At 36.0% G+C, this 21,291-nt stretch overlaps 1 protein-coding gene across 3 annotated transcripts in view; it reads left to right on the top strand.

Annotated features, from left to right (window-relative positions):
* The window catches only part of nr1i2 (nuclear receptor subfamily 1, group I, member 2), a 65,419-nt gene that overhangs the window by 25,354 nt on the left and 18,774 nt on the right, over window positions 1-21,291 (top strand). For all 3 annotated transcript variants that reach the window (XR_012385004.1, NM_001098617.2, XM_021478724.3), the window contains exons 2-6: window positions 2,158-2,348; window positions 9,863-9,993; window positions 14,827-14,996; window positions 15,082-15,350; window positions 17,093-17,238. Coding sequence is in view for 2 of the 3 variants with exons in the window: in NM_001098617.2 (NP_001092087.2) it covers window positions 2,158-2,348; window positions 9,863-9,993; window positions 14,827-14,996; window positions 15,082-15,350; window positions 17,093-17,238 (907 nt within the window). In the remaining variant the exon portion in view is untranslated. The remainder of the gene's footprint in view (window positions 1-2,157; window positions 2,349-9,862; window positions 9,994-14,826; window positions 14,997-15,081; window positions 15,351-17,092; window positions 17,239-21,291) is intronic.

Below are 21,291 nucleotides of genomic sequence, written 5' to 3' on the forward strand. Positions count from 1 at the left end.
GCTTCTATCCTTTATTTATATGCTAAAAAGGCAATAATAGTCCAACATTCCTGACACCATTATCATCATCAAAGTCTAGAAAAACAGGTCATCAGTATATTGTAAACCAATAGGTTCAAATATTCATTTCCAGTTATCAAAGAAATAATTTGTTCCTTCATTTTAGTGTTGTAACTATTAAATTGTTTTAAATTCAAAATTAAGCATATAAATCAGTGTAAAACCTATGACTGGTGGAAAAACATATTCTGTTATTGTGTTTTAACACCACCTGGGTCTCCATGTTTGCCATGGCCTCTATTTTTGGCTTTAACAAACGTTTACAAACACTTTCCTCCTTTCCCACTGTTGTAATTTCTAGCCAAGAATTATTGGCCATCTGATTATCCCTATGATCACACATGGACGGATCATAAAGATTTCTGTACAGTCCTACCTGTTTCAGACAAAAATCGCTTCAAAGTGTTTCATATTTAATTAAAATCAAACGCAGCGCCGCACGCACTGTTCGATTAAAAAAAAGTGCGCTCCACCAGCCAGAATCATGTCGCGCACACCCAAAATGAACCTCTTCAAACACAGCGATGATGTCACATTCGCCGCATGCATTCAACATAAGATTTATAGTCAAATTTGTTTTTAAAGACGTCGTGAAGTGTTTTGAAATGTGAACTTTTCATTCAAAATTTGACGTAATCTCACCTGAAAGACATCTCAGGCATAATTTAGCTCCTCCTTTTCTAAAAAAAAAACAGCCAATAGCATTTTGTTTTTATAACAGCTCTATCAAGCGCATCAAATGAAAAGCAAATGAGAAGCGCCATGAAGGGTGCGGGACAAGCCAGATTCTGTAGAACAGGGGTGTTCAACCTTCCTGCAGATTTCAGTTGCAACCCATATCAAACACACCTGTCTGTAATTATCAAGGGCTTTTCAGGTCCTAATGAATTGGTTCATGTGTGTTTGATTAGGGTTGGAGCTGAGCTCTGTAGGAAGGTAGATCTCCAGGAACAAGGTTGAGCACTCCTGCTGTAGATCATTAGATTGGTCAGATGATTAAATGAGAAGCTGAAATACAAGGGGATGTAAAAAAAAAAAAAAAAAAAAAATCAAAGATAAAATAAATCAGTTACACTATAAAAAATAATTCCGTAAAATAAATCCGTGAAAATGGCAGCTGTGGTTGCCAGTACTTTTCCGTTAAAAACACGGTACAAACCGTAAAAGTAATTTTTCATTTTTTACGGTAAACTACCGTACTTTATTAATTTATAGAGGTAATATGTCTGCATTTTGAATGATCAACATTTACACATCTTTTGTTACACAGTTAGACACGTTAGCACACCCACATGCTGAGGTGATGAGGAAGTTACATAATTAGCCAATGCTCATCACAATCAACTTTTCCCACAAGCAGAAAAGAGTATCAGCATGTAGACGGTGCTCAGTGTCATTCACACAGCTACTAAACACCTGATGGTAACACGCATAAAATTGAAGTCATGAAATAAACCTTGTTTATCAACATTAGATGTAACATAAATCAAATGTACATAACTGATGGGGAAACAACTAAAAAGATCCATAATAATGTCAACCAAATGCATAAAAAGTTATGTGCCATGCAGGGAATTCTGGGAAAATCAATTTACGGTTATTCGCCGTATATATTAAGGAAACATACCGTTAACCAGGTTACAGATTTGTACAGTAACATTTATACAGTTTTTTACCGTTGAAATCACGATATCAGAACAATCTGACATTGAGATATTTTGATGCTCTGTTATAAATAAAGTTAAAATTATTAGCGCTAATAAATTATTAGCTAATATATTACAAATTAGTTATTAAACCTATTATGTTTAGAAATGTGTTGAAAAAAAACTTCTTTTCATTAAACAGAAATTGGGGGAAAATATATGAAAGCTAATAATTTATTAGCGCTAATGATTTTGACTTTATTTATAACAGAGCATAAAAATATCTCAATGTCAGATTGTTCTGATATCGTGCAGCCCTAGTGTACTATATGCCGCTAAAGTGTGACTGTTCAACAGATTTTGGTATCAGTGTTTCTTTAAATACATTTTGCAATGTTGGAATATTACATTTAGTTCATTGATTGATAGTGACCTGTTCCTTGTGTTGCAGTGCTTACTTCAGCTCAGGATGAGTAAAGAAATGGAGGAGCTTTCTCCCCTGGACGATTCGGGACACGGTGATGGGTCTGAGGAGGAAACAGAGGAGGATGACGAACCTAAAATTTGCCAAGTATGCGGCGACAAATCTACTGGCTATCACTTTAATGCCATGACCTGTGAGGGCTGCAAAGGCTTTTTCAGGTGAGTCAGCCTACACCTCATGAAAGGAGAAATTGGCCACGATGCCTTTCCAAGCCCGTACTAATAAAATCTCACATTTTCATTAAGAAGTTGCTAGTGTGGTAATAAATTACATTAAATATAGAATGTTGAAAATGTCTATTAAGCTTTAAAAACATATTTGACTGAATGTCTATTTCTTCTTTGTAGGGGTACAAAAATAGAATTGGGATTGGGTCTAAATATCTTCTTAATATTTAGACCCAATCCCAATTCTATTTTTGTACCCCTACTCTTTCCCCTTGGCCCTTAAAACCAAGTGTGATGGGGTAGGGCTTCAAAATTTACCCCTAAGAATTGGAACACCATTACAGCACCTTCACACGTTATCATATATCATCGCAATCTCTATGATTCATATGAGATCAGACGATCGTGACTGCTGTAGTTAATCCAGTTGCGTTATTTTTTGGTTTTTATCTTCAATAAATCCCTGAAGGCATTTATCATGTTATCATAGCGATCTAATGTGGCAATAAGCTCTAACTATACTGCGCATTTACACAGTGGCCATATTCCTCTTTGTAAACACACCAAAACAACATTAACATTATAGCAGACACTGTAAAAAGCACATTCCCAGCCACTAGACTTTTCTGACAGGGTATTTGAGTGTCATTGAGTGTCAGAATGCGGTGGGACTGCTGTACAGAAGTTATTATTATGGATTATAGATCGCAAAATTTAGCGGTTTTGATTTTAGTGTTTTTTTATTAATGCATGATGGTAAAACATGAACGCGTTTATGAATATAATAAAACATGTGCTTGTTTGTTGTAAAAATTTGTAATAATGACAAAAAATAAAAATAAAAAATACTAATTTGTGGATCTGCTTCCAGGTTTAGCAATACTGCCGTTGTGGCTGGTGTATTCTGGGAAATTTTCTTACCCCTTGGTTTTGAGTGTGGTCCTGAAAAATCTTTATTCGAAGGGCTATTCACCTCTTCCCCTTGGCTCTATGCCTTCAAGCTAAAGAGAATTGGGACACCCCTACCCCTTGACGTGAACGCGCAAAACAAGGCGTAGGGGTAAAGGAAAGGGCTAAGGGGTGGAATTGGGATCGGCCCTTAGCAAAACGTCCAATCCGCTGTTTTTCTGAAATTGTTTTCTATATTTACTACGCTCAAAAAACGTCATTTGCTGTTTGTTCGAACTCCTTATTTAAAATGAGCTGCGACAACACAATTCTTGTGTATTTTTAGGACAATTTAATTGTTTTATGTTGAATGGACTTTGTGAAAAGTAATTAGTTTAATTATTTCCCTCATGTTGTCTCAAAACAAATTGATTGTGTGGATCCCAGCATTTCTTACAGTGTAGGGCTGTCAATTGATTAAATTTGTTGCGATTAATTGCATGATTGCCATGAGTTCATATGAATTTAATACTGCATAACAACAGCGTCAGGCACTCGTGCACAATAAAATAGTGAAACAGAACATAGTTTTATGGGGGTGCACTGAAATAAAAATTGTTGGCCAAAGCATAATAAAGCATTTGACAAGACTGAACACCAAACACGTTTTTTCTGGGGTTTTCCCTTTATATATTTTGCTAATTTTTATTTTATTTTTGGCCATAAATTAAACTATAAAAATGTGTTTTCACAATTTTATCTTGGCCCTCAATGAAAAGTTATCCTACTACTATACCTACAAGTGAGCAAACATGAAGAACAAAAATCATTTTATGTATGTAACTTAATATTTAGTAAAATGCTCTTGGGCATTTAATGTTTTTTTTTTTTTTCTGAGGGAAAGGCTTCTAGCTTTTTTGAGGAAAAAAATACTTTGTGACATTTATTTACACTGTCTAGCTACTAACACGCAGAAGATGTGATTAAATGAAACATGATGCATTTAAACACGACAAACTGTTTCTTTCATCAATAGTCAATCTTATTGTTCACAAAGCACCTTTTGTCATAGGACACTAGAGATGGTTAAAACTACATTTTCAATGGACAAAAATAAAAAGCTGAGACATCTTTGGATGCCAGATTCATTACAAGTAATTCTTAGTGACATTCTCTATATGAACAGGAAAGAAATAATTTAGACCCCATATATTAGTTAACAACGAGCCTTTGGTGGTGAGAAGAATTTTCTGCGTCAGCTGTATGCTTAGCCATTAGGCACACACACACACACACACACACACACACACACACACACACACACACACACACACACACACACACACACACACACACACACACACACACACACACACACACACACACACACACACACACACACACACGAAGTATTAAAGATAGTTAGTTGAAGTATAAGATTTTTTTTCAACACATTTCTAAACATAATATTTTTTTTAACTCATTTCTAATAACTGATTTATTTTATCTTTGCCATGATGATAATAAATATTAATTGACTAGATATTTTTCAAGACACTTCTGTACAGCTTAATATGACATTTAAAGGCTTAACTAGATTAATTAGGTTAACTAGGCAGGTTAGGGTAATTAGGCAAGTTATTGTATAATGATAGTTTGTTTGTTCTGTGGACTATCGGGTATAAAAATAAGCTTAAAGGGGCTAATAATATTGACCTTAAAAGGGTGTTTTAAAATTAATAACTGATTTTATTCTTGCTGAAAAAAAAAAAAATAAGACTTTCTCCAGAAGAAAAAATATTATCAGACAAACTGAGAAAAATTCCACGCTCTGTTAAAATATAAATAGCCTTATAGTCTTAAAATGTGAGCAAAATCAGCTGTTTTGTCTTCACTTTAGACATTACGCAAGAGAATCATTCAAATACTAGCTCTAAAGTTACGTTGGTGAATGGGAAATATTTTAAAAACTAAAAAAATGTAAAAGGGGGCAAATAATTCTGCCTTCTAGCCTCAGCCAGGAAAGAAAGAGTAACAGGAACGCAAACTGATGCATTACCATAAAAAGTAACACAACTAGTTACTTTTTTGGAGAGTAACTCAATATTCTACGTTTAAAAGTAACTTTTCCCAATAATGCAGATTAGTCTTTTCTTGTTGACAGAACTTGTCGTTCAGAAATTCTTTATCTTTCGTTTGTACCCTTTTCATTCTCCATCACTTCCTATTGGTGCTGCATCCTTTACTGGCTGCATATTTTTCAACAATGGGCAAAACTATGGGTCAGACAGAAAACATATAATTTGGCTGTTAAAATAAATTCACATACACATTTACATACACACCATTTACTGACACCATGAAATCAGTAAAAGTTTAGCAACAAATTCACCTAAAGATGAATATCTGCTTTTGCCAAGTCAAAGAAGTTTTAAAGGTGACTTGAGGAATTAGCAAATGACATTTTTGGGTGAATTAGCCATTCAATTAAACTAATGCAGAATTAAATTTGACATTAACGATATTTTATTTTTGTTGTGTCAAAGGCATTTTATAATCAGCCTTGGCTCGCTTACTGAGCTGGAAATGTGAAGCATGACCTTCAGGGTCCACAAGAGCTTATAAATCGTCATTTAGTCTTTGAATGTTATGATTAGCATCACATTATTGAAAGGAACATTTGAAAAGAGAAAGTAATTATAGGGTACATGGCACAGCTGAATTTGTGACAAACCCATTACAACACACTGTGTGTGCACACATGCAGCCATGCAGTAATTGTGTGTTTTCCATGGAACTATCACCATATTTAAAACATTAGCATTATTGTGGTTTAGAATAAATGTACCAAAGATTTTCACCAGCAATTGTTAATAATGACAGCAATGTATGTCAGTAATACCAGTACATTTTAGCTCATGAATCACAAGAATGAAGTATTTTGAAAGTGTGAAAATGTTTAGGGGTAGTGGACAGGCATGAGGCCAGAACCGGTCTCAAGGTTTACTGTGGCTTGGAAAAATTTATTTTTTTACAGTTACATGCAAGTATACACTCGTCGGCCTCTTTATTTAGTATCCTGTCCAACTGCTTGTTAACACAAAATAAAACAAATAAGACTTTATCCAGAAAAAAATAAATAAATCAGGCATACTGTGAAAATGTACTTGCTTGCTTAAACACCATGTAGGAAAGATTTAAAATAGAAAATAAAAATTCAAAGGGGGGCTAATAATTCTGACTTCAACTGCACATTTAATCATTCCCATATTCTTGCCTATTTTGGGGATTCCTCTTGATATGTTTTCTATTCTATTTTATTCTAGTGTACAGGATTAATATGAGAATAATATGCCTGCAGTCCTGTTCTCATATTTGCTTTCTGACGTAGTTACGAGGAAATTCAAATGTGAAGTGTTTGAGTCTTTTTTGGGCAATAATGTAGTTGTTCAGATTGGAACTATGCAGTTTATTTATAAGGATTGTGCCTATTTTAAATATTCATAATTTTAGAGATTCAGCTCGTTGGTGGCTGGCCTGGCCTACTGAGCAGAGCAAAAACGCTGACGTTGCGCCACAACATGGCGACAAAGACGCATAAGTCCTTAGGGGAGAAAAACAGCATTTTTTCAGCTTACATTTCAAACTACAGCTGATCAAATCATTATAAAACAGGTACAGTAGATGACATTCTAAGCCTATCTCTCTTTTGTATGTTGTGGTGCTGTATTTATACCATAGTAATGTGCTAGTGTTTGCTTTGCTTTGGCTTTATTTGGGTTATTATTGTAATTTCAAGATTGCAAAAGAGAAATACTGGAAAATCTCTGTAGACTGATGGTATTTCATGCCATTTAGCCTTATAGTCTTAAAATGTGAGCAAAATCAGCTGTTTTGTCTTAACTTTAGACATTACGCAAGGGAATCATTCAAATACTAGCTCTAAAGTGACGTTGGTGAATGAGCAATCATTTTTGCTGTTCTCACATCAGCTGCAGATGTGAATGAGTGGTGGAAAAAAGTAGTTCCTCATACAAAAGGATTCTTAGACACTGATTTTCTTTTTTATATGCAGGATTATGTCGTCGAACTGTTGTATAAACACAATATCACACTCGTAGCAGTGCAATATGGCTGTATATCATACACGTGTATGTGTGTGTGTGTACATATATATATATATATATATATATATATATATAGACACACACACACACACAAATATTAGTGCTGTCAAAATTAGTGCGTTAACTCATGCAATTAATTTGAAAAATTTAACAAGTTAAAAAAAAATTTATGCAGTTGCAGTTTTTTTTAATTTCCTGTTGTGGTTGACGTGTGTTCAACATGCAAAGAAATGTCGCATTACCAGGCTCTCCAGCGTTTCATCCAGTGTTTCATCTAATTTCATAAGTTTAATTTTTAATCTTTCGACTATTGTTTAAATGGAATTTGATATCGTATTGCGAACGGAAAGAAAAACCTCTGCATTTCGTGACTCGGTGGTCCTTCAAGGTAATGAAAAACCGCCGCTTACATGGTAGGTAAGAATATTATCTTAATCATATTAAAATCAGAGTATTGGTGTCCATGTAAATGTACTCAGATCGCGAGCTGACAAAGACATCGCATTCCTCTGCCTTTCAGCATGCGCCCTCTAATGTTTCATTAAGTTTGACGTGTTTTCCCCTTAAACACAACTTTTATTAAGCGTATGGTTTATGTTGTTGTGTTACAATCCTTCTGAAATACAGCCGTACTTTAGAACGCTTAGTTTAAGCAAATTTGACGCGATCATGCATGTTGGATCTGAACGGAGTCGCTCCGGCTGCGCTGCGCTGTCCTGTGCGTTGTGTTTGTGTGTTTCTGTCTGTGTGCACGCGATTTGGTGACACAACACGTACCTGTGTGTGCCTTTGATGTACCGCTTGATGCTTCTTACGTCCTTGTTGCAGCACAAGTGTCCACAAAATTAGGCACCGAAATGCATATCTCTGTTCTCACTCTCAGCTCACATCATTCGAAACAAAAGAGCCACATTGTCCCCCGATAATGTCAACAGACTGGACTGTCTTAGCAACTGGCTGAATGTAAAGGAGGACTAAGCAAAATTGCTTCTGCTTTATAATTAATGTTCTCAACTCACAGCAATACAACATTTCAATAAGTACAATTGATTGTAATCAATACTTTATGAATATTATAATTTTCCATATCTGCAATGTCTGTATTTTGGCTTTTTTTTTTTTTTTTGCAGTCCACTTAGAATCCAACATGGAAATATATTTCTTTCTTTATTGGCATTAATTGTTTTGAAAATTGTTTAGAAAACAAGCACAATAAAAAAAAAAGATAGACGGCAATCTTTGTGTTTCTGGTTATAAAAAAAAGCCTTGAACTGATCCAGAGAAGTTCCAGAAAATCAATTCCACAGAACAAATATTGCTCTTGAAAGCACATTAAATTAAATGTCTGACGGTAGACAGCCATGCTCCTATATATGTGCTCTTTTACTTCTACAGTCTTGCAAGGGTGAGATTGACTCATATGACCATGGGCTCTATTTTGACGGTCCATGTGCAAAACAGAAAGCACAGGGCGCAAACGCATTCAGGGCATGTCAGAATCCATATTTGCTAATTTAAGGACAGGAAAATCCGCTTTGCGCCGTGACGTATGGTCTAAAAGGATTGAGTTTATTTTCTTAATGAGTTATAGGTGTGTTTTGAGAATAAACCAATCAGAGTCTCATCTCCCATTCCCTTTAAGAGCCAGCTGCGTCACGCCATAAGCGCATTCGCCATTTACAGGACGTAAAGTGTAAGTGGAAAAACTGAGCATTTCACAAACAAACAGTTATCAGTTTTTTTTAACAGAAAACAGTTAAACAGAACATCTACTGTGCAAGAATGAGAGATAAATGATCTACTTTCGCTCTGGTGGATAGGGAAACCTTTACGCACAGACATCAATTAGCCTATAAATAATTAATTTAGTTTAAGCGCAAATATTTGTTTTTAAAACTATTTCTAAATTTAGTTCTAATTTCCAGCAAACGAATAAATGAACAATAATAACAAAGTGTTCAAAAACCAGTGTTATATCTTAATACACTTGCTGTGCCCCATATGGTCTAAAACCTGCAGGTGGGCAAATCTAAGCTTGTTTTTGATAAAAAAAATGGATATTATAAATAATACTGATAATTATATTAACATTATACAAAAGCAAATTGTTATGAATGAACTGAATAGTAATAGTTTAATCCTTTATATTTATATCCTATATATATTCTTATTATATCGTATATATATATCCTTAATATTTTAAATTTTTCATATGTAAAGATATTTGCGTATTGCTTCACATCTTGTGTGTAGGCTATTAAACAGTGTGTAAGTGGGGCGCAACTCTTCCTCTTCCGTCTTCCTTTTTAGACCAGAACGCCTATGTCGCACATGAGCACAAATGCATTTGCTATTTAAACAACGTGGTGCAAAACAGCAAAACGACTCTTGCGTCAAGCTGAAACTAGCAAATAACATTTGCGCCACATTGCGCCGGGTGTATGATAGGGCCCCATGTGTTTATTTGTTTGTTTGTGTGTGTCTGGGCAGACGTGCGATGAAGCGACCGGCCCAGCTCTGCTGCCCATTTCAGAGCGCCTGTGTCATCACCAAGAGCAACAGAAGACAGTGCCAATCCTGCCGGCTTCAGAAGTGCCTCTCAATAGGCATGAAGAGAGAGCGTGAGTTTAATTGAGCTTTACTTTTCATGTTCCTTACCCTGCCTTTGCTATTTAATTTTCAGAAACAACCTCAGATTAAAGCAGTAAGCCAAGAGTGTGTCATATCCTGTTAGAGAACGCTAATGCTACATTTGTGCTAGATAGGAGATCCAACATGCAATACTAATATAAAAGTGTTCATTTAATGGCTATTATTAGTTATGTATAAACCTGCAGATATAGCTTCAGTATTGGCCTAACCTCAGTAAATTAATTTAAATCCAGCAAACACACATGAAACATCCCCTCGATGTTCATTTTTGGTTCCCATTTGTTTGGTTTGGTTATTTTTTTAAGATCCAAGAAAAACTATGTGGAAAAATTAGGACACCCTATTGAAGCCTGGGTATTTTGTAAGGTTTTTTAATTAATTTAATCTTTATTTGAACGATACAGAAAGGTTAGGGTAATACAATTAAAACTGAAGAAAAGTCTTTTCAATATCTTCTCTAAACGTAATTCTACAAAAACAGCATATTCTAACTGAGGATAAAGGACACCCTCACTCTCAGGCTTTCAAAGGGTGTCCTAATTTTTTCACATGCCTGTATACTGTAGGGAAACATTTATTTTATTTATTCATTTATTGATTTTATTGTTCAATTTATTTAATAATTTTATTTATTTGCAACCACAAAATAATATTTACTCATAGTTATTTGTAAGTTCTAATTTTGCAACCATGCAACAAGATCTGCAGAATGTTAAAAATACATAAGTAAATAAATAAATAAATACATACATACATAAATAAATACATAAATAAAAAAAACTAACAATAATCACTTTTAAATAATCACAGGTTTCCTCTTTAACTATAAAATAACTTTCTTAGAACATTGCAGCGTAGTTATTGATAATAAAATAATATAATCTATACTGTTGCTATTTTGTAAAACTAGCTCCAGAACTTTCAATTGCATATGAAACTGTGACAGCATATGCTTGGATATCACATCATTATTAGGAAACCTTAAGAATACGAAAAAAAAAAAGAAAAGAAAACAAGCACGCACCTTCACCTTTATGCTGTCAATTATAAAGTCAAGTATTTGTCAATAAATTGTATAACTGGAATTGGTTGGAAACGCATCCAGGTACAGTGTCATATTCGTTCAATTATTCAGGAGCAGTCTCTTATGGAGCCAATAATAAGTCCAATTATTACATTTAAATTATTTACAAGTGTTGTTTAATAAATCTGTATGTATATGCCTTTTAAAACAGTTTTTTTACTTGAATATTGGACACTATACTATATAAATGTATTCAAAATTAAATGACTATAACAAAGACATCTGAATCTTTTCACTGTATTCTATTTCTTAAGATTATTTTCTATTTTTAAAGAGACTATAAAAGTGTTTATTTTGTTTATTGGGTTTAATAAGTGAAGGAAATTATATATATTATCGATAATGTTCATGTCTGGTGACTGGGCTGCCCAATCCTGGAGCACCTTGATCATTGCTTTTAAGGAACTTTAAAGTGGAGGCTTAAGTATGAGGAGGAGCGCTATCCTGCTGAAGAATTTGCCCTCTCCAGTTGTTTGTATTGTAATGGGCAGCACAAATGTCTTGATAGTTCAGGCTGTTGGCATGTCATCCACTCTGCAGATCTCTCGCATGCCCCCATACTGAATGTAACCCCAAACCATGATTTTTCCTTTACCAAACTTGACTGATTTTTGTGAGAATCTTGGGTCCATGCAGATTCCAATATGTCTTCTGCAGTATTTGTGATGATTAGGAGCAGTTCAACAGATGAGTCCATCTGCCAATTTTCAAAATGATAAATTAATTAGGCTGGCTTGTGTAGCAAGCCAGACTATTGTTATCCTATTTTTCTTCTGAGACTAAAAATTAAACTATCTCCTCCTAGAGCTTTCAAGCTATGACCACCAAACTCACACCAGACCTCCAAACTGGTCTGACTCGGGTTGCTATATCTTTTCCGACTGATCCGACTTTTGGTTTTCCGAAAAACGTCCCGGGACCGTCTGAAAAATCCCATTGACTTAACATTGGACCAAACTTTGTGACCTCATAAGTCTGCATCAGACTGTCCTACAGGCTTCTAACTGGGCTCATTTAACTCAGACTATCTAACTACCAATAACGGATGAGCTTTTAACTTTCTGGCCACACCCTAGCAACCACCTTTGGGACCCTAGAAACTGTCCCATAGACTTCCACTGCAAAAGACTCTCATTGACTTTACATTGGGTCAAACTTTGTGAGCTCTTAACTCTACATCAGACTGTCGCACAGACTTCTAACTGGGCTCATTTAACTCAGACTACCAAACTACCAATAACTGATGAGCTTTTAACTTTCTAGCCACACCCCTAACAACCAGATATGGCACCCTAGCAACGGTCCCATAGACTGCCATTATAGAGGTTCAGATTGATATCGTCATGCTGCAGTGTGATAGAGACATGGGTGTTGCTTTAAACTGTTCATACTGGCAAGAAGCTTTGATACATCATCAGTCTAAGCTGTCAATCCACTCCATAGCAACAAAACAGACTAACCTAGCAACGATATAACAGCAGCTATATCTCAGTATCAGAACATCGTAGAGAAGCAGGGGTTGGCTTGTTTGACTAATACTAGCACACCATCCATCCATGCATCCATCCATCCATCCATCCCTCCATCATCTATCTATCTATCTATCTATCTATCTATCTATCTATCTATCTATCTATCTATCTATCTATCTATCTATCTATCTATCTATCTATCTATCTATCTACCTATCTATCTATCTATCTATCTATCTATCTATCTATCTATCTATCTATATTTTCATACTTTTTAAAACTGTTTAAAGTAAATCAACTATTACCGTCAGGCTTTCACAAGCCAACCTCAAAGTTTGTTCTCAAACTTTAAGAATCTAGTTATTATTTGTTGCTCTTATAACTGAGATCGACGACTAGACTTTTGTCAAGTAATGTAGTTTCAGATACGTTTATGTAGTTTCATTTGTAGGTTATTCAGCACATCAAATTAATCAAATGAAAAATCAGAAACAAAGGAATAAGCATTTATTTATTTTTTTAGGAGTCTCTGAAAAAAAAATATTGAACACTAAAGAACTGCAGTAAAAGGTATTTTTAATAAATGATATTTGTTTTTTTTTATTGCAACTAATATTCTGAAAGCTAAATGTTTGCATCACTATTTCTATTAATCCCTCACAAAATGTTTAAAAAGGCTGAAGTAATTATAAGGAGCATGTTTCTGACTCTAAACTCTGATGAGTCACATTAATTTGTCACAATAGTGCTGAAATGTATGATGTTGCATAGCAACTGTATACTATGTAAATGTCATAACACACAGGACAATTTCCCATAATACAACGCCTGCGCTGAAAGATTTTCCTACTGTTTTGTATTATTTGCAGTATTTCAGTTAACATTTAGCCAAACATTTCAGTTTACAGAGCATCTGGAAAGTATTCATAGCGCTTCATTCTTTCCACATTTTATTTTTATGTTATAGCCATATTCCAAAATAGATTAAATTAATTTATTTCCTCAAAATTCTACACACAATTCCTCATAATGACAATGTTAGAAAATATTTTTTAAATTGTTGAAAATTCATTAAAGGGCCATGACACCCCCCCCCCCACACTTTCGGTTCAAGTCTACCTTTTTTTCAAAAGATGCTTGATAATGGGTGTGAAGCTCCGCGAACAAAGAGCAGGAGTGGGTGTGGGCAGCAGAGCAGAGGAGAAGGAGGGGAGCGAACAACTGTTGTCAGTTAGCTCACAAAATGAAACACAAACTGTGAGGAGATGCATGATTTTATAGTTTACAAAGTTAAAATGCAAAGAAGTAAACAGTAATTTGATATCCTGCTACATTTCTTATTTCATTATAAAGATAATCGTGTTCATATAAACACAATAAATGAGGACTTTTCCCTCAATCTCCGGGTCTAAATCATAGGTCTGAATGCAGACTCAGTGCAGCAGGTCTCTTGCCCTGTCTATTTTAACCATTAGCCCTGCTGTTAATCTGGAGGATTTAGGCGCACACAGCAGCACGGCAATGTGTCTAAATGTGAACGAACTACTGATAAAAGACAACGCTGTTTTGTTACGCTTTGCTGTATCAGCCCTGACAGCATCGCAGGGAAAAACATCCAACAAACTCAGTGGATTATGGAAACAAACACATACGACCCTTCATGAACAGCTAAACACTGTGTGCCATGGGTCCGTGAACGCGGTCGCACCCAATCAGCAAATCAAGATCTTACAGCTTGGCACAGGCAGGGCTGTCTTGCCTTCGGAAAGCACGCCCAGTCATGAATAAATAAGAAGCCGGTTCTTCTCATAGGATAAGAAAACTCCGCTATGAATAATAATAAGAAACGGACGTGTCATCTCTGCACTTGTAGTTCTGTGCTAAGTCGCCAATATTGATCCCGCCCCAAAAATAATTTAAATCCGGAAACTGAAATTAGCTGACAAAAGCTCCAAATTATGCAGTTTTTCCCACAATTAAAGCTAACAGGTGCTAACATTGTCTAACCTGATGCTCAACGCACACAATTTGGTTAAAATTTTTAAAAAGTGCTCCAGGGTTTCGTGAACCCTTAACATTGTCATTATGAGGTATTGTGTGCAGAATTTTGATGAAATAAATGGATTTAATCCATTGTGAAAGAAGACTGTGTAACATTAAAAATGTGGGAAAAGTGAAGCACTATGAATACTTTACGGATGCACTGTATATACACACCATAATAACAAAGTTTGTTTTTAATTCAGTGATCATGTCGGATGAGGCGGTGGAGAAGCGGAGGTTGCAGATCAGGAGGAAGAGGATGCAGGAAGAGCCTGTAACTCTCACTCCTCAACAGGAAGCTGTCATACAAGAGCTGCTCAACGCACACAAGAAAACCTTCGACATGACTTGTGCCCATTTCAGTCAGTTCCGGGTAACAAATTGAGTGCATTTTGTTTGTCTGCTGCAGTATTATTTCTTTGTGAAGTCAGTCTCTGAGCTTTACTGTATGTCCGCAGCCTTTAGATCGGGGTCAGAAGTCTGTGTCCGAGTCCATTCCAGTCACAAACGGCAGCTGGATCGATCACAGACCCATCGCTGAAGACCCAGTGCAGTGGGTCTTCAACTCCACTTCGCTCTCGTCCTCTTCCTCCAGCTGCCAGAGCCTTGACAAAGAGAAGAAGCACTTTAAAAGTGGCAGCTTCACCTCTCTGCCACACTTCACAGACCTCACCACGTACATGATCAAGAATGTCATCAACTTCGGGAAGACGCTGACAATGTTCAGGTGAATACTGCCACTCTTGTTTCATAGTGACCAGGTATCACATTTATCCCAGGATAATAAAAAGTGCTTAAAGTTTGTGAAATTAAAACACGTTTTTTTTACGACTTTCTTTGCCTGATCCGCTTCTTGTTAAAGGTGCAGTAGGTGATTGTCTCTAGAAGCATTTTTTGTTGTGCTGGTTGAAAGTCTCTTCACAGTCTAATAGTAATGATTAAAGTAAATGATCTAAATGTATTTATATGTATTTTTATATTTTGGGTAAGGCATAAAACTAAAAAATGTTCATCCAATTAAATAGAGTTGGACCGACATCTCTCATAATTCCGATAAGTAGCCCAATCTGTCTGTCAGCAAATGCAGATTTGAACTGCGACCGCCGTGCATTCACGAGAGAGAGCACGCACCCGATCGGTAAAAACATGCTGAATCAAAACTTTTTAAAAACCTGAAACCTGAATTTTCAGTTTCATAAGGGACCTTTTACAGCATCGATAATGTAGGTTTTAATTAGTTTAACAACAAAACACAAGTAAATACTCCTGTCTCTCCTTGTATTGTTTATCATGCTACTCTGATTATTCACTCTAAATTAGCATTTCAGTTTGGCTTGCACGCTGCCGGACAAGCACTAGTCGCTTTTAACACAAAAGAGAGAGCTTTTTTGCGGTGCTCGTGTTTAAGGAGGCGTGGCTCTAGACGACAGGGGAGGGACTGTGATTCAGAGATTTATGCTAAGCTGTTAGCATTGTGGAAAATCACCTACTGCACCTTTAAGATAGAAACCTGACTATAGTTTACTTAAAATACCATGGTTAAGCTATGGTCTGAACAGAATGGTTAATTTGGAGTTACCATGGTTTAATTAAAATAACCACTGTTTTTAATTTATTTGTTTACATGTGTATCTAATGTAGGTAGGTGGATGGATGGATGGATGGATGGATGGATGGATGGATGGATGGATGGATGGATGGATGGATGGATGGATGGATGGATGGATGGATGGATCTGTCTGTCTCAATTAGCTGGATTTGGTTTGATTTGGTTATTGACACGATCCATGATCGTTTAGTAATTTCATATAAACAGGATTAGATTGGGTCAGTTCAAGCAAAGATAATACTGAAAGTTTTCTTAGGAGTCTTATTAATTTTCTTCATTAGTAGCCGATATTTAATTATCACCAATTAAATATCGGCTACTAATGAAGAAAATCCGCTCTAACTGTAAAACTAAATAGATTGTTAAATACTCTTGACAGATAAAAGTGTAAAGCCTGTACCCCACAACAAACTTGAAAAGTTATTGTGTATCATATTTAACAAACCGTTTCCTATGAATTTTATGTAATTCATGAATAATTGAATATTACTCAAATGATGTGCCGTCAGCCAATCTTTACATTGCTGATCATGATTTCGAGGATCGATAGAGCTGTCATTCACAACACACGCATCGATCTCAGATAAGTTCATCCAGACACTTTAATCTGATTAGCAAACTTGTTTGAAGATTGAATTAGCCAGAGATCAGTTATCAAAATTAACAGATCCAGGATCTGTCAAATCATCTTAGAACATTAAAGCAAGGTACAAAGAAAGTACCCCTGGTCACCCTCTTTAAACTGCTATAAATATTTTGAAACAGATGGTTTTATGGTCAGACAAGACCCTTTTTTGATCATTATTATACAGTTGCTACTTAACTCATAAGGATTAATGAAACTGTTGTGCTCTGGACAGGGCTCTGGTTATGGAGGACCAGATCTCGCTGCTGAAAGGTGCCACCTTTGAGATCATTCTGATTCACTTCAACATGTTCTTTAATGAAGTGACGGGAATTTGGGAGTGCGGCCCCCTGCAGTACTGCATGGATGATGCCTTTCGAGGTGAGGCTGTTCTATTAGTCTATTTAAAACCTTGGTTTTATGGTTTTGTTAGGAAACAAACCTTTGTGTTTAACAACTTAGCATTCATAATATTACAATTATTACTTTTGACTAGTTTTATAATGAATTGTAAAATGCACAGTAATTAAACCATATAATTAAATGTGAGACAATGTGACACTGAAGTAATGAAGCAGAAAAGCAAGCTTTATTATCACTAGAATAAATATTTCATGTATTTTCATGTTTACTCTAGACATTAAAATTATTCCAATTATTAGTATTGTTTTCCAGCATTTTCTGAGCTCAGTGTAATGGAGAGATTTTGCCAACACTTTTTAAACATAATAGTTTTAATAACTAGTTTCTAATAACTCATTTCTTTTGTCTTTGCCATTATTTTAGCATGTAATATTTTACTAGTAATTTTGCAAGGTAATTTTTAAAAAGTGCAAATTAAAGTGCCAATTAAAGGCTTAACAAGGTTCATTTGCTTAATTAGGCAAGTTAGTTTTATTAGACAAGTCAACGTACAACAGTGGTCTGTTCTGTAGCCACACATAAAATAATTATTAAAGGGCACCTATTTTAACCCTTTTTCAAGATTTATTATAAATTTGTTTTATCTTCAGAATGTGTCTGTAAAGTTTTATCTCAAAATATGCATCAAATTATTTATTATTCCTTTTTAAATCTGAGAAATTTGAGCTGTTATGGCATTGTATCTTTTTTTGGTGCCTGTGCCTTTAAAGCTGGTTCCGCGTGTGTGTCGAAGCTGTTATGCTGATTTATACTTTCGCCTGGTGCTGCGTCATGGGCCTCCTCTGACTGTGCCCACAACTTATGAAGCAGATGAGGCTTTAATACTTGACGCGCTCGCTGTTGTGATATTATTTAAAATGACAGGCGGTCAAAAAATCCCAACATAAAATCAGACAAATAAACAGAAGTTTCCAGAACATCATATCATTTATATCATTCAAATATTTTTAACTAATTATTTTTTATTATTTTTATAATTAATTTGAATGATTATAAAGATTTTTAACCATTCAATATTTTTTAAATAAAACGTTGATGCATCTTTTGCTTTTGTACAAGCTAGGGGACACGTCGGGTATAAACCAGGTTGTAGGCTTTACATAGATAAACAGCACATTGACAGACAAGAATGAACCATAGTTAAGCCGCCTTGCCACTGCACACAACATTTGGACACGACTCTCGGAATAAGCCCCCTTGTGGCAGTCTCACAGAGTTTTCAGTTCTGACGTGCTCCATAAAGGACAAGCTGTTCTCGAAGTGTCCGAAATAAAGGAGTGCAAAAGCCATTATTCGCATATTCTCAAAAGCCATTAAACTCATAGACCACTAAAATATCTGAGGAAATGTGGAGACAACCTAAAAAATTATATTTTTATAGGTTTAAAACTTACATTTATGAATAGAAACATTTTTTTTTTTTTTCTGATTCTAAAAATAACCAAAAAAACTACTATATTTCATCTCGTGCACACGGACCTGCTTGGACAACACAGGAATATATCACATCTGGTCAGCTAGTCGTAAACGGTCTACTCACAATTGGTCCGCAGCTCAATTCGGATCTGAATTGTCCACATACGGAGATGATCGGAACTCCACGTAGCTCCCCGATAACTCTCTATTGGAAATAAATGACTTCCGGTCTGTCGCTTGTCATTTGTCATGAAAGGAAGCTTAAGAACTTTAGCAATTTTTTTTGTTATAATTGTTGTGGAGTTAATTCAAGCCTTTCTGCAGCAATGAGTCACACACAACATCGTTATAAATTTTGCTTATGCTCATGCATGCGCACAAACACACACACACGTTTAGCGTTGCACTGTTTTTGCATGGCAAATGTGACAGGTACACATCAGTATCTACTGCTGTATAGATATTCATTAATGCAGTGGTCCCTAACTCCCGGGCCGCGGATCGGTACCGGTCCATGGATCTATAAGTACCGGGCCGCACAAGAATTAATTATCTTGTAGTTGGCAGATAAAGTAGCTGCATTTAAAGCCAAACTGAGGCATATTGGACATGTTTCAAACATTAGCGGGGATTTTGTGTGAGAGTGAGCCTGTGCTCTCACTCACCAAGCTGGTACATGATCATCAGTCTTCGCTGTTAAAGGAGTTTGAGCGCTACTTCCCAACCTCAAAGGACCCACAAACGGCTAGGGAATGGATATGTGACCTATTTGTCAACAAACCAGCTGAATCCAGCATGTCCGTGCAAGAAGAAGACCAACTGCTGGAGATCGTAAATGACGGCGGCCTTAAAACAATGTTCGAGACAACAACTCTGCCGGTGTTCTGGATTAAAGTAATGGCAGAATACCCAGAGATCGCTAACACAGCGCTGAAAACCCTGTTGCCATGTTGAGATATACATCATATGCGTGTTCTGGCGCTCACGGGCTGTTTCACGGGCACACGCAAAGCTTGAAGGTAAACAAACAATGGCTTAACATAAGCATCTTATCGATAATTATTTACACGGTTGGGATTAAGATGAACAAATAAACGTTATCTGCCTAATTTCTATCAGCTAAATGTGTCTGGAAAAATGTTCAAAGGCTTTTATTCTCATAAACCACGCGGACGTGAAGGCGTCTGACTGTTCTGATTGGCTAAAGCAGACGTCTCACGTCAGCACGTTCTAGATGTGCACGCGCTAAATAGCATAACAGAGAAATATTTTTAAAAGAATTAAAATTTCAAACTTTGAACATCTTTAACTGTATATAGGACTCCGTGTATATGAAATCTGTTTGGGATCGAAATATATTTCTAACCTGAATTCCACCAAAGCAAACACTAACTAAAACTAAAAGGAAAAAAAAAAATCTAATAACCAAGCTAATTATAAGCACTATAATTACAGTGCTTTTGGCTATAAATTCTCATTAGATGAGTTAAAAATAATTAGACACAATGATGTAATTAAAGGGATGATCCAGAATGTAATTTTAAGGCTTGGTTGTGGTAATAAGATGCAAAGCAATGTGTGCTCATGTTTCACTTGAAGGAAATTATATTATTTTTTCATAAATCACACTTTGATTATACACAGCTACTCAGCTAACATGAAAACGACTGTCATGTTTCCTAGTTTCTCTGAAAGGCCCACGCTCAAGTGACTCTTGTGTCATAATGTGCTGCTATTCGCGGATGAACTCCACGTCATGCCCGTACAAGCACATGCGTTTTGTGTAAACAGTCAATCAACCTCATGCTCGCTCTCTAACATAACATCTGACAATGTCATTTTAGGAGCAAAAGAGGGAGGGTCTGAAAAAAATTTGCATAAAAATGGGAGTGTCGGTTTGGGCACGAGCTGATTTTCACAGTTACAACACAAACACACACACACACACACACACACACACACACACGGGGGAGAAAGACAGTTACTGTGTTTACATGGACATCAGTAATCAAATTATTTGACAAATTATAAAATGGTGGACTTTAACTGCAGTTTGGCTCTTTTATTCAGGGAATTCATTCATGCCTCTCGTGACAAACTAGATATTTGATTCGAGGGACTGCTGTAAGCTTGCATTTTCCATGCAATGTTTGTCACCGCATGGCGAATGAGAGAAAAAAAAAAAAAAAAAGCTCTGCATTTCCCGGAAATTTAGATGCACTCGGCAGGTAGTGTCAGAAAGCCGTGTGTATTATTCCTGTCACAAAATGTGGCGAAAATCCTACACGACGGCAAGTTTGATTGTGGTGCTAACATGTTTACACTCAATGTAATAGTTAGTTTGATACGAAAGCAACACTGCACGCTTGTTTTGCCAACACAACGTGGCATCTCTCTGCCATCTAAACACTGTAACATTAATTAATATGAATGAAGCTGCACAATAGAGCGCACTGATTGGTTTGATCCACATCTTACTCATGCATTAATGCAGCACACTCAGAGACAAAATAAGGCACTCCCAGGTACAGACGTCCAGTCTACACGCTAAAATACACGCGGAGATCTCATGGCCGTCACGCAGCTTCAAAAATT

This window comes from Danio rerio, chromosome 9 (assembly GCF_049306965.1).
Source record: "Danio rerio strain Tuebingen ecotype United States chromosome 9, GRCz12tu, whole genome shotgun sequence".
NCBI classification, from domain to species: domain Eukaryota; kingdom Metazoa; phylum Chordata; class Actinopteri; order Cypriniformes; family Danionidae; genus Danio; species Danio rerio.